We start from the raw sequence: 14,007 nt of genomic DNA, 5'->3' as shown, positions 1-14,007 counted from the left end.
TTCTACTCTAAAAATAAGTTCTTAAATCATTATTTCAAGCTACCTGATCATTGCAGTGTCTTCTAAACGGCGATTAGGTAAGCCTATCTCTGCCTGTAAGTCTGGAAAACAAACAAAGTCAAACCGTTTTATATTCCTTGGTTCTATCTCTATAAACTTAGAAACTGTAAAAAACTGTAGAAGATTCTCCTTACGAGATGACGGAACGTAAAATATTCCACAATTCTTAGGTTATGTTTGTAAATGTTTGCAGATCCTGCAGTGTACTTTCAGGCAGCTCGTTAGAATCCGTAGATAGTTTTTACTTATGTTCAGACACTCGTCCGCACATTTATTGTTATAGCCCCTTAAAAGTTTTTAATTGTGCCTGGCTACAAGAGAAGCGCTAAAAATTTTTAACTGTGCCTGACTACAAGAGAAGCTTGCCAATACTTCTCATATTCTTGATGTGTTTCTAGTCGAATACTATGGTTGACATAGGCAGAGTCCAAAGAAATGAACTGAATTCGGATCCAATACTTGGTAACCTTCCTTCTCATTCACAATTTATTCGTGATCTCTATGCACTCCAACAATCCTAAAAAAGTACTACATTTTATAAAAAAAAATATATTTTTTGCGTAACAAAAATCTCACAATTATATTGCTGTAATTAATCAAATAGGTATAGCCCATATACATTATTTGGGTCAGTGCTGCATTTATACAAATTATTCAAAACTTAAAGAGAAACAACCGTCTAACGATTGTTCTTCAGATTTGGGAAGAGTAACAAAAATTCCTAATGGCACACTTACACAATGGGATTTAAAGGTTGTTGTCTAAAGGCACCCGATGTTAAAAGTACTTCAACCGTTATTATAAACCAATGAATTAGGACAATATAATGCGCTAGATCGCCAGGCATACACGAAAATTTCTGGGGATGACTTACCCATTGCCGATCATCAAAAACAGAAAGACAAGGTCCTAAGAATAACCCAATGAGTTCAGTCTGAGAAAAGACAAAGACGACATTGGTGTGTCAGGTGCGCACAAAGTCTCTTTAGGCAAATGGGTCTTATCCATGGGTTTACGACCTGTCAAGTATGTAGAGTTGAAGCAATCGCTTCCATAAAATGCTTAGCATTGAAATGGGCACGCTTTGTATAATGCGGCAGTCGGATGATATGCCAGAGGTGACTGCAGGTCTGATGCGACAGTGCGGCTACACTCAGAAAAAAATCGCTTTGAATTTTAGAGAGTTTTTCTTGTTTTTAGAAATACTTTCTAAATATAAGAAACAAGTATTCCAACAATTGGAAAGGCCTGCCCTATATCGGCAATCAACAAATATTTCTTATCATTAAGATAAGCATAAAAGTAAGCCCTGATTCTTCGAAAAAATCCCATCTGAAATTCAGAAAATAATATAATGCTCCCGAACGGAGAGTTTCGGGTTGGATACAGATATAAATTGAAAATTTTAGAAAATTTTGCAGTGAAACTAAGAAAAAACATTAGTTTTTGAAAATATACTTTGAATAATAAATGTAATCTTTTTTCTGAGTACGCCAGAAGCGGATTATAAAATGAATCGCATCTGTAGCGTTATTCAGAGTTCCTCAGAGCTTAGATATTGGGAAGGTCTATGACAATGTGCCGAGCTCCAGTGGCTCCAATTGCCATCTAGCTAATTTATGTGTGGGCGCTGCAGAAAGGAGCAGCTTGTTGGCAGCGCTTGTATCCATTTGCTCGACTACTTGTTAATGCAATGCGCGCTGGTTCACATTTGTGTGCGCGTCGGCATCGGCGTCACCGTCGACCGAGCAGTTCACCATGATTTACACATTGCGATCTTTATCGGAACAATGACACTGCCAAGGTAAGCAACCACCACAAATTCTCAGCCAAAAGGATACAGTACTTATTGTGAGTGTTTCTGTTTGCCTTGATTCGATTCGATTTGTGACTTTGGCTGCTGGGCTTCGTGTGAAAATGTTCGCTTGGTTCTTAAATCATTTTGTCACTGATTTTTATTTGTTATTTGCGCTGCTGCGAAGTAATTTGGTGTTTGTCTTCTCGCCTGTTTTAGTGTTTGGTTCTCAGGCTCGAAATTGTTCGCCAAAGTCTGTGTTGACTAATTTCTTGGCATTTTGGCATGGCCTGTTCCTTTTTAGCGGCTTTTTTTGAGAGGCTCATCGCTCCCGGCAAAAATGCTTTTGTGTTATTGCTTTTTTATGTTTAATGTAATACGAGCTGTGTGTCATTGTCGGGAATTATCTAGAATATTTATTTTTTGAATTAGTTAATCGAGGGATGATTAAAGTTTATCAAGGGATTTTTACAGTTCAATTTCAAGTAGGTTCATTAACCATTATGCTTTTTGATTAAATTTATTGTTAATACTTTAACTGTTAATAATTAGAATGTTTATTCCACAGATTAATGCCTATAACTATACAAAGAGTTAGTGATTTAACAACATTTTTTGATTTTTACTTTAAATCTTAATCAAAAAAAATGTCGGATTATAAAACCAAACCAATCGACCTATCTGACCATTAATCATCATGAATTATGCCACAAATTCACTTGAGCAGCAAAACCCAAAGAAATACATCCAATTTCCACAAGAATTTATAAAATTCCAAAAAAAATTGGTATTTCTCTTTCAATAAAATAACTAAAACACCAGTGTGTGAGAAAGATAACTCCATAGCCCCAAAAGTATTTGCTGGCCATGTCGCTTTCGCATACCAAAATAATTTGACCAGAAAGAACGCAGCACTTTGGCATTTCACTGACCGCTAACGGAAATGGCCGAAGGCCCTCAAAATTGTACCAGTTACATTTTAAATTAAATATGAGATCAGCTCATTAAATGTATTTTTGTGCCATTTATAAACAAATTGTATCTTGTGTAGAGCTTCGATAGTAGAGTACCGACCATATCATTGCATCATTAATATGCGCGTCTTGATTTTGTTTGCATTCAATATTTCTGACATTTTCGAAATTGTAGCAAGGTCTTTAAGTGACGGCTGTATGTCTGTCCATCACATTCTTGTCATGCTTATCACGTCACTGAATTTAGTGCAATTCATTGGGTGTATACACATTTTTTTTTACATTAAAAATGGGTAAAAGGGGCATAATGAAGTTGTGTAAACGAATGTAACAGCCAGAAGGAAGTATCTCTGATCTCAAAATATACATATATGTATATCAAAGTATACAGCTGTAATCACAATATTTTCTACATATACCTTATGCGCATTTTTAATTGTGTTGGTTTATATATCAAAGACGTGTTCTTTATAGTTATAGACTTCAGAATATCCCCTAGTCTAGAGTGTTAGACTAGAGCAGCTGTCTTGTCTGTCATAGACTCGAAATCTGTGATCGTGACGAATTGTTCGACTGGTCACACGTGTAGGCAATATTTTTTTTTTTTAATTCTTTCTGTTTATTATGTTATTTTATTATTATTATTTTTTTACAGCACTTAAATTTAAAATGTTCAAATTAATGTCAGATTAACATGTGTCTTATATCTACTTAGACTTTTTACGAAAATATCAAAGCAGTACATTTTGTTAAATAACCTACTACTATTTGAGGAGTTCAAAAGGAATTGCTGTTTTGTTATTTTCATTGTTCTTGCATTGTTATTTCTGTACTCACACATTATTAACAGACTTTAATTAACATAGCCGCATAAGACCTGTAGACGCGAAATTGTATTTTAATGATTTATAACATCCCTATATATAATGAACCAATGTTCGCATAAGAAGCAAACAATTTGCTTGCATAACACATTTTTTCTAATGCGTATGAATGGAAAGCATCACCGCATCCGCTTTTTTAAGTTTATTTAGATGCTTTTTTGTCTTTTATACTATTTGGTTTAGAACAAAAATAGGTACTTTTAGTTAGTTATATTACAGTGTCTTGAACACATAATCTTGGCTGAAATGCTAAAATGTGATGATTTTCCTCTGTAAGAATATTTTACATTCTTTGCAGACCATTTAAAAACCTGGATTTTATATCAGTTACCCAGATCACGAAAAAATTTATTCCAGATGAGAATTTTCTTATGATGATCAGTTGATTGTTGCTTTATTTCTTAGTTGTAAACTTATGTGAATCTCAAATCATTTCAAGAAATTTAAAAAAATAAAACAGATTAAAAAAAATGTTTGAAAAAAATTCCACGATTACATCGATTATTATAATAATTGCCCAACAATTTAAATTTACACTTTTTTCATTTATTAGGCCATCATATCAACTGCAATTTACACATTGAACTAATATTTAAAAGATGGTTGTCAAATTCCACAAAAGATAACATTAATGAGCTTATGTGATTTACAACTTGACTTACGCTTTTACTACTCCAGAAACTTTAGGATAAGACAACAACGGAAAGGTGTTAAATAAAATTTATATTGTATTTACAAAACATTTTTTTAAGATGTATTTTCTTTTAATATGTCATTCGTCTTCCACTTTATAGTTTATCACTTTAAGGGAATAACATCTTCATGATAATATATCAGGTTATGGCATAATGTAAATACGAACTGTGTTTCCTCTTTTGAAGCTTTTCAATCTATTTTTTTAAATGTATATAAGTGAAGACTCTAAAAAGTGTAGAAAATAAAAAAAAAGTATCGAACTAAATGTATAGATTATGTTATTCATTGTTTGCAACATATTTAATTTACTTTACAAAAAATTAATAAAAAATTGGTAAACTCTTCAACAATTACACTTTTAATTATACAAATTAAAAAGAAGTAATATCATTATTTACATTTAGTAGTCTATTTAAGAAATATGTAAATAATGATGCTATAATTATATATTTAAGATTTAAGAGTTAGTTATCTATTTAAGAAATATGTAAATAATTATGTTATAATTATATATTTAAGATAAGATTATTTTATTAGTTTAATATTCTGAAGCGCTACCTTTATTAGAAACGTCTTGGGATTAAATCAAGCAAGTTGTGACAGTTCTTTAGTCCAATTGTGCTCAAAGACTTCCGAAATATTATGATTTTTTACTTGTGTGCTTAACCTAAAAACTACTCTGATCTGTTCATAAAATATTTCTCCATTTTTGGGTTGGCCATTATTAAAGTAAAGCTTTCATTAGAAAACTCAACCAATCGAAATCCATCCAATATCACATTTTATGATATTGCGCATCTCCTCACTGCAGTTTTTTCCACGACCCATTGGATTGATCATTTTGGATTTTAAGTTTGATGATTGAAATAATAAAGTCAAACTCAAATCTTATAAGTACATGCTTTTTATAAAGCACACTTGTGCACCATAACACTTTCTGTAAAGAATGCCTTAGTGTTCCTTAAAATTATTTAAATTCCTAAAAAATATAGGCTAAAGCAGTGCGACCCTTTAGGCAACAACAAACAATTTTAAAAATCAGAATTTGAAAAAATTCAAGACTAATTGGTTGTTTTTGGATCAGTCAGAAAAGTGCATAAAATCACTTATATTCTACAATTTAATGTTAGAGACACCAAAGTTGATAACTAGGAACCGCCCTTAAGATTGCTAAGAAAATTTCTGGACCAATAGCCCTAAATTACTTTAAATGTAAAGGGAGCATAAATCATTAATCAATGATAAAGGCCCACAATTCGATACCTCCTCAAACTTTGTGTTGCATGGGAAATTAGGTGTATAGTAAATAAATATGTTCTTTATGTGGTAAATGATTTCCTACGCGACGTATTTATAAACAAAAAATGAGTCTAAACTATTCAAGATAAGTGTTAATGAATATGGAATATATTTTAAAACATTTAAGACTTAAGTTACATTTATAAAACAATGATAAGTTTAATCGGTTACAAGTGTTAGATCACGTGGACTGGTGGTCTTGCACGTCATGTGGCCATACAATTTTAGGTCGTCCTAATTGGAGAGTTGATAACTATTTCTCTTTGTTCCATTTTATAGAAGTTATAAAGCAATTTCCTGAGAAACAGTACTACTCTTTCTCTTTCTCTTTCTCTTTTGGAAAGCGTTTCCATTAACAAAAAGAGAGTTTCGAGTGACTATGAATATATCTAGAAATAATTTAAAATTTGCTACGATAGTCCGATTAGATCGAGCTATTCTTCGGTCGGTTTGTGACTGAGGAGTCATGCAACTGGCCAGAAATTCAATATTCTCCATTGTACAGTATATGTTAATTCATAAAAGCATATTTCAATAGGACTTTTCACCCATTCTTATATTTTGTATTAACTTTTTTAATATAGTGATTTTTTTTTATTATTCGTCTATAATGGGACGAATATAGTATTAAATTGATAATCTGCTTATTTGAAATACCATCTTATCTGATGTTTGCGAAGGTACACGAAGATAATTCTCATTGTTAATTTTTGATTAAAAATCCATGAATGTAGCCATGATAATGACAACTCTTTAATGTTAAGACTTGATTGCAGCTGATCACGGGTCTTTACGAACCTCTTTGCACCACACTTGGGGTTCTGCACTTGGGAAAATAAAATTATAGTTAAGAATTATTGTACCTTTAATAGTGCTCTGAACGCCCTAGCTTTTTCGTCCCACAATTGATAATGCTTAAGATTACAATTTAGTTAAATAAATAAATATTTAGGCTTTTAAAATATGTTCTTTATTGCAAAATTAAATGTGTATATACAGATAGAAATATACAAAAATTAAAATTTTTTTATGATTAAAAAAATTTTGAACCCATTGGGATATCAGGCAAGCCACTCGCGAACCAGTTGAGCCACACGTTGCTTGGATGCGAGCATTGCAGGACTGTCCTTAGCACTGATTGAACCCATGTCGGAACAATGAGAAGCTTGGGGAATAATGGTGGCACCCTGTGCTGCTCCGGCCCCAACTGGATGCCATGGATCTAATCCTCCATGAGTCATGTAAACGTTCTCGACATTAGGGTTCACACCTCCGTACACCTTGTTTTTTTCGCTTATATACTTTTCGATTTTAGCTGCAGTGTATTTTGATCCAAAGACATCTTTACAAGTGTCGGTGTACAGGGTGGCTGGAAAAGATGAGCCGAATGGTTGATTCTTGCTACCAGAGGATTGGTACCAGCCGAATTCGTTGCATGTTTGAAAGAACCAGCTGAGACTAGCTAAGAAAGAGTTATTTGATTCGTCAGACTTAGTATTCATCATTCATTTAACAAGGTGTCACTTACAACCATCATAGTTATGCATTGCCCACTTGTAATATTTAACAGTTGCTTTATATACGGTGTTAACGCATTCTGGATTGTCGAGACGCCATTGTATGAACTTAGATAGTGCCGTGGCATCGTCCGTACTAAAGGATCGAAGCACTGAGCAATGTTTGGCCAAGTCATAGTTTGCCGGGCTGTATTGAAGTAAAAACACATGTAGCTTTCGTAAATTGGGGGCGTTGCATAATTACTTTTGGTACTGGGCGAGGCCTGCCAAAATGTTTGCAATTGTGCTAAAAATTTGCCACTGATCATGTTGGTCGTTTTCATTGAAATTATCGCAAAGGTTTAAGAGCTTCTTGGCCTCAGCATTCTGACCGTTTTCAAACAAATCCTCATAAAAGGAAGTGGCATTATCGATGATGTTGTAACAATAATCTCCTCCGAGCTCCCTGTATGCTTGGCCAACAACTTTCATATAAGCTACAAAGTAGACGATACAAAACATTATTATGATATCATATTTGAGACTGGTTACTCACCTTTAAAGTCCACTTTAGCCTGCAAGGGAGCACTGGACGCCCAGCTGCCCACAATTACGTCGGGGTACAATTTCTTAATCCAAACCGCCATGGTCGCCGAGTAGGAACATCCTTGCACAACCACCTTAGAGTTCTTATATTTTTCCTCCTCCTTAAGAACATTAATTACATTAACAACATCGGCTAAAGCTTGTTCCACATTTTGGTACTTGAGGTTCGCAGTTGTCAGGGGTCTGTTGGTATAATCAAAGAATGGATCTAAGTTAACTGGCGTATTAGGATCTAAATCATTTACTTAATGGGAACGCTTTGGCCAAAGAATCGATGTTCCGTATAGACCAATGATCCATTGTGCTCGCTAGCGATGTCCACCCAATGTCCTGCTGTTATAGGACTGGGCTCAATCTCCCATTCACCGCCAAGGTATATGAAGATTGGGGAACCATCTACGAAGTGGTCCTCATTGATCAATACGCGCTAAAATTAAAGATCACTGTGGTTAAAGTGGCCAGAAATCTTATAATCACATCTTACATCATCCCAGACTTCCTCATTGTCTTCGTCAAAATTGTCCAGTTTCTGACTGATCCAGCGAGTCTCCACATTTGCTCGCTTGCTGATAAGCTGCATTGGTGGCCCACGGTGAAGCTCCTTCAGTGTTCGCACAGATGCAGGAATCTTTGAAACATCTGAGCTTAGTTTAGCTGAAGATGCCAGAGGAGCGAGCAGTGCAATTACTAGTAGGATGTGCCTCATCTTGTTGGCTAGTTCGCAAGTTTGCGAATGGTTTCCTACTCCAATACATGGCTTATTTATGCAAAATTAAGTCTGAGCAAAGTGCTATTAAAGATAACTGTTAATGAATAGACATAGCTTTAAAGCAGTTCAATTACATGCTTCATTTATAAACCAAAGATAAGTTAAATTGGTTAGACTTTCTGGTGATATGACCACATATATTGAAAAGTTAATAACTGTTTCTCTGCCTTCTGTTAGTACAACTAAAGTTATAAAATAAATGTTTGTAAATACATTTTGCATAACGTAGAACTCAATGATCTCATCAAGGAATTATGGCACATTAGTTGGTAATTGAGCAAAGTATCCACTACGGTTGGCACTTGGCTCTATGGGAGAGATATTGTTATCAAAGCAAAAACTTGTCGGTTTGTAGTCACGCCCAAGCAGATTGTTATTTTTTAGCCATATAAAGATGTGGAACTACGATATTGGTTGTTCACGTGTCTCACCAAATCAAGTTTATATATATATATATATATGCGTATATAAAGGCGCATTCATAGATATCAGGGTGCTGCGGAATGCACGTAAAAATAAGTATTCATACTGGCTTGTACGAATACATGTATACAGAAAATGCTTGCGATTGCTGAATTTTATTGTTCAATACAAAATCTTTTTAGTTAACAAAATCTGTGTTTCATATTCGATCTTGATTATATTTTGACAGTTAATGAACACGGAATATTTTAAAATGTAAGCGCATCAATTTTGGTTGATATAGGGAAAACGGAGGTATAAGGTATTCGAAAACTACCAATACAAATTTTTAGTCTCTACCTCTTGTAGCATATATACACAAATGTTCTGACATGATCGGAAATATATATACTTAATGGAGTTGGAGATGACTTGTTTTGCCTGTTACACACTTTAACATTCGATTTATCCTTTTCACACATTTCCATTCGGTTCATTATATAATACAAATTAAATATAAATTAGAGCAGCTGAACTTCGTTCCTTCGGTTGCTCGTTTGTTTAGTTAAAAAAAACTTCTCTGCAGTCATCGAATAAGTTTTGACTATGATGTAACGCTGAACGAAATTATCAGAAATCGTTATCAGGTACAGTGAACTTTATATAAAGTAAAATTTTCAGTCGAAATTTAATCATGGTGAACAAAATAAATTGGTAGATTTTGGGTAGTGTACTGATTTATGATTTACGTATTGGGAATGCTTCCGAAGAATAATCGATATTCCGGGCAGACCATAGATCCATTGTGCTTGCGTGCGATGTTCACCCAAAGTCCTGATGTTATCGGGTAAGTTGCACATTTAGCCCCAAAGTAAATGAAGATTGGATTGTACAAATGCAGGAATCCCATCAACTTGAATAGCTCGTAATCTTGTGAATGGTTTACTACCATAATACACGGTGAATTTATAAAAAAATTATGTACAGGTGCTATTAGAGGTAATCTATATTCACCATCTTATTATATAGTATTTCCTTTTACAAGTCGCTGTTCTTCTGTTCACCTTATATGTACTCAATGAAATGGTAATAGGAGCTACGGGAAGTAAATTTGCAAATCAAATATACGATACCTCTAGCAATAGCACAAGCTATACAGTTCGGCTGCTATAATCTAAAGCATGAAATATCATGCTACCGCTCTGCGCTCGAAGCATATTACCGCTTTGCTCCCGTTCTTGTTGCCTTTGCTACAACTACAGATAGCTCAAAGGAAAATTTTTTTGTTTTTTTTTTTATTGGTATTGCAAATGATAGATCAGAGCATAGCACAGCTAATTCGCTGTTAAAGTTTGTAGCAATAGCAAAACCACAAACTTCGAGGTAGCGTATCTTTATTAATCGTTGATATTTACATTTGAAATAAAAATTTCTTTAGAGGTATGGCCAAAAAACATTTTAGCTACAGTCCGTCTTTTTCCGTATACTTTGCTGAATTTAGTGCAATTAATTGGGTGAAATATGTTTTTTTTTTGTTACTGTCATAGTGATGGAATCTATTTTTACATCTGGAAGGGAACGTAATCCAGTTAACACGGATATTAACCAATAATAAAGCTAATAAATCAATGCTATTGCACGGGCAGGTAATTATCAGTGAAGAGGTACGAAAATCTCAAAAGGATACTCCAGAAAACCAGTTTCTTCGGTCAAATCATGTATGTCAATAGAGGTGGGTGGGACCAAATTGATATATTTTAATGTACAATATAATTGCAGCCACATTATTTTCGGATATTAAGTTATTTCTTTATTTGGATAACTAATTTATGCAAAAAGAAAGGGGACGACAAAAATATAAATATTCTTGATTTTTTTTCATGATGATGAAAAACTATTACCAGCTCAATTTATATAACGATAAAAGACTTAATTCTGTTGTAATTTATTAATGTTTTTACACTAAACGTTCAAATCTCCTAAAAATATTTTAAAATAGTTCTTCTTTAGTTGTTATGATGTCTTGTAATGCATGTAAACATGTCCTGGACCCTGAAGTGGAAAAATTTAGTATTTTCTGAGGAGAAAAAATGTAATCTCGATTGTCCACACGGTCTAAGAATTACTGGCACAATTAAAAGAAGTTTGAGAAATTTTTCCCATTCGAAGCTGTAATTGTGCTTCACTTATGACTGCATTCAGTCATCTCAACGCTGCACTCAGTCATCTCAACAGGACCCCGATATGTAAAATTTCTGACCGTATGAATTCGGATGAATATATAAACCTGCTGGACTATGTTTTGATGAACTTTATATGGTATCAATCAGACAATGCATTATTTCAGGAGAATAATGCTCTAATACATTTATCCCGGGCCTGTCATGGGTGGTTTCACTGATCACTTGACCTTAATTCCATAGAGAACATATGGGGAAATCGAACCAAAACTAAATTCCTTCAATTCGATCAAAGACCCTAAATTTGTTCTTTATATTTAAAATAAAATGTTTAAAATTTGAAATTAAGTGACATTTTGATATTTAAGATGTTCATGCTTTGATGTTCTTTATTACAAAATTTCAAAACCAAAAGATACAAGTAAAAGAATGTTGAAGTGAAAAAAAATAAATGTTGAATCCATTGGGATTCTAGGCAAGCCACTCGCGAACCAGTTGAGCCACTCGCTGCTTGGATGCGATCATTGCAGGACTGTCCTTAGCACTGATTGAACCCATGTCGGAACAATGAGAAGCTTGGGGAATAATGGTGGCACCCTGTGCTGCTCCGGCCCCAACTGGATGCCATGGATCTAATCCTCCATGAGTCATGTAAACGTTCTCGACATTAGGGTTCACACCTCCGTACACCTTGTTTTTTTCGCTTATATGCTTCTCGATTTTAGCTGCAGTGTATTTTGATCCAAAGACATCTTTACAAGTGTCGGTGTACAGGGTGGCTGGAAAAGATGAGCCGAATGGTTGATTCTTGCTACCAGAGGATTGGTACCAGCCGAATTCGTTGCATGTTTGAAAGAACCAGCTGAGACCAGCTAAGAAAGAGTTATTTGATTCGTCAGACTTAGTATTCATCATTCATTTAACAAGGTGTCACTTACAACCATCATAGTTATGCATTGCCCACTTGTAATATTTAACAGTTGCTTTATATACGGTGTTAACGCATTCTGGATTGTCGAGACGCCATTGTATGAACTTAGATAGTGCCGTGGCATCGTCCGTACTAAAGGATCGAAGCACTGAGCAATGTTTGGCCAAGTCATAGTTTGCCGGGCTGTATTGAAGTAAAAACACATGTAGCTTTCGTAAATTGGGGGCGTTGCATAATTACTTTTGGTACTGGGCGAGGCCTGCCAAAATGTTTGCAATTGTGCTAAAAATTTGCCACTGATCATGTTGGTCGTTTTCATTGAAATTATCGCAAAGGTTTAAGAGCTTCTTGGCCTCAGCATTCTGACCGTTTTCAAACAAATCCTCATAAAAGGAAGTGGCATTATCGATGATGTTGTAACAATAATCTCCTCCGAGCTCTCTGTATGCTTGGCCAACAACTTTCATATAAGCTACAAAGTAGACGATACAAAACATTATTATGATATCATATTTGAGACTGGTTACTCACCTTTAAAGTCCACTTTAGCCTGCAAGGGAGCACTGGACGCCCAGCTGCCCACAATTACGTCGGGGTACAATTTCTTAATCCAAACCGCCATGGTCGCCGAGTAGGAACATCCTTGCACAACCACCTTAGAGTTCTTATATTTTTCCTCCTCCTTAAGAACATTAATTACATTAACAACATCGGCTAAAGCTTGTTCCACATTTTGGTACTTGAGGTTCGCAGTTGTCAGGGGTCTGTTGGTATAATCAAAGAATGGATCTAAGTTAACTGGCGTATTAGGATCTAAATCATTTACTTAATGGGAACGCTTTGGCCAAAGAATCGATGTTCCGTATAGACCAATGATCCATTGTGCTCGCTAGCGATGTCCACCCAATGTCCTGCTGTTATAGGACTGGGCTCAATCTCCCATTCACCGCCAAGGTATATGAAGATTGGGGAACCATCTACGAAGTAGTCCTCATTGATCAATACGCGCTAAAATTAAAGATCACTGTGGTTAAAGTGGCCAGAAATCTTATAATCACATCTTACATCATCCCAGACTTCCTCATTGCCTTCGTCAAAATTGTCCAGTTTCTGACTGATCCAGCGAGTCTCCACATTTGCTCGCTTGCTGATAAGCTGCATTGGTGGCCCACGGTGGAGCTCATTCAGTGTTCGCACAGATGCAGGTATCCTTGAATCATCTGAGTTTAGATTTGCTGCAGATGCCAGAGGTGCTAGAAGTGCTAGTACTAGGGTGTATTTCATCTTGCTGGCTAGTTCGCAAGTTTGCGAATGCTTTCCTACCCCAATATGCGACGTATTTATACAAAAATAGGTGTGAATAGATTGTTATTACAGATAAGTGCCAATTGAAAAGCAAATATTTACAAGCTGTTTTGTCTTAAGTTATCTTTTTATAAGACTGATAAGTTCAAGTAGTTTCAAGATCACGTTGACTCCCGTTTGTAAAAAGATCCCGTTGTAAACCATGCTGTTTGGACAATTTCGCAATCGGAGGATTTATTCATTGCCAAGTAATATGTCTATACTCAGTAAATAATTATACTATAAACCAATTAAAAATGGGTAGACGGATATAATCTCAATAACGAGCATTTGCATAAGCATGTAACAGGCAGAAGAAAGCATCTCCGATGCCATTAAGTATATATTTTATTGTGTATCCAATCTAATCATGCCTGTGTATCCGTCTAGACTAGTTTTAATCGTCTTCTAGTGCCACACTCAACCCTTAACGTATGTAACTAAACTTCTACATCGGCTCACTCCCTAAGATATTTCAAAACTTGTTGTATAAAGGTAAGAAACCTACTCTTATCACACCAATTTAACACTTTATTTCCAAATAAATTAATATCTGCCATCAAAGTTAAAG

General features: G+C 35.0%; 3 protein-coding genes across 3 annotated transcripts in view; 1 reads left to right on the top strand and 2 right to left on the bottom strand.

Moving 5' to 3' along the window:
• The window catches only part of LOC6569965 (chromatin-remodeling ATPase INO80), a 54,346-nt gene that overhangs the window by 5,883 nt on the left and 34,456 nt on the right, over positions 1-14,007 (top strand). The window lies entirely within an intron of this gene.
• On the bottom strand, positions 6,654-8,548 carry LOC6569966 (thymus-specific serine protease). The gene is made up of 6 exons (XM_001996221.3): positions 8,295-8,548; positions 8,056-8,237; positions 7,761-7,993; positions 7,470-7,701; positions 7,237-7,412; positions 6,654-7,170 (listed from the first exon to the last, which is right to left on the bottom strand). The coding sequence occupies exons 1-6, from the start codon at positions 8,514-8,516 to the stop codon at positions 6,770-6,772; spliced, it is 1,446 nt and encodes a 481-aa protein (XP_001996257.1). The 5' UTR covers positions 8,517-8,548; the 3' UTR covers positions 6,654-6,769.
• LOC6569967 (thymus-specific serine protease) lies at positions 11,524-13,411 on the bottom strand. Its single transcript, XM_001996222.2, has 6 exons — positions 13,158-13,411; positions 12,919-13,100; positions 12,624-12,856; positions 12,333-12,564; positions 12,100-12,275; positions 11,524-12,033 (listed from the first exon to the last, which is right to left on the bottom strand). Exons 1-6 carry the CDS (start codon positions 13,374-13,376, stop codon positions 11,633-11,635), a joined length of 1,443 nt encoding a protein of 480 aa, XP_001996258.1. The 5' UTR covers positions 13,377-13,411; the 3' UTR covers positions 11,524-11,632.

Source organism: Drosophila grimshawi, unplaced genomic scaffold (genome assembly GCF_018153295.1).
Source record: "Drosophila grimshawi isolate 15287-2541.00 unplaced genomic scaffold, ASM1815329v1 contig_545, whole genome shotgun sequence".
Classification (NCBI taxonomy): domain Eukaryota; kingdom Metazoa; phylum Arthropoda; class Insecta; order Diptera; family Drosophilidae; genus Drosophila; species Drosophila grimshawi.
Note: the sequence above shows the minus strand (reverse complement) of the source record. Positions and strands in the feature narration are given on the sequence as shown.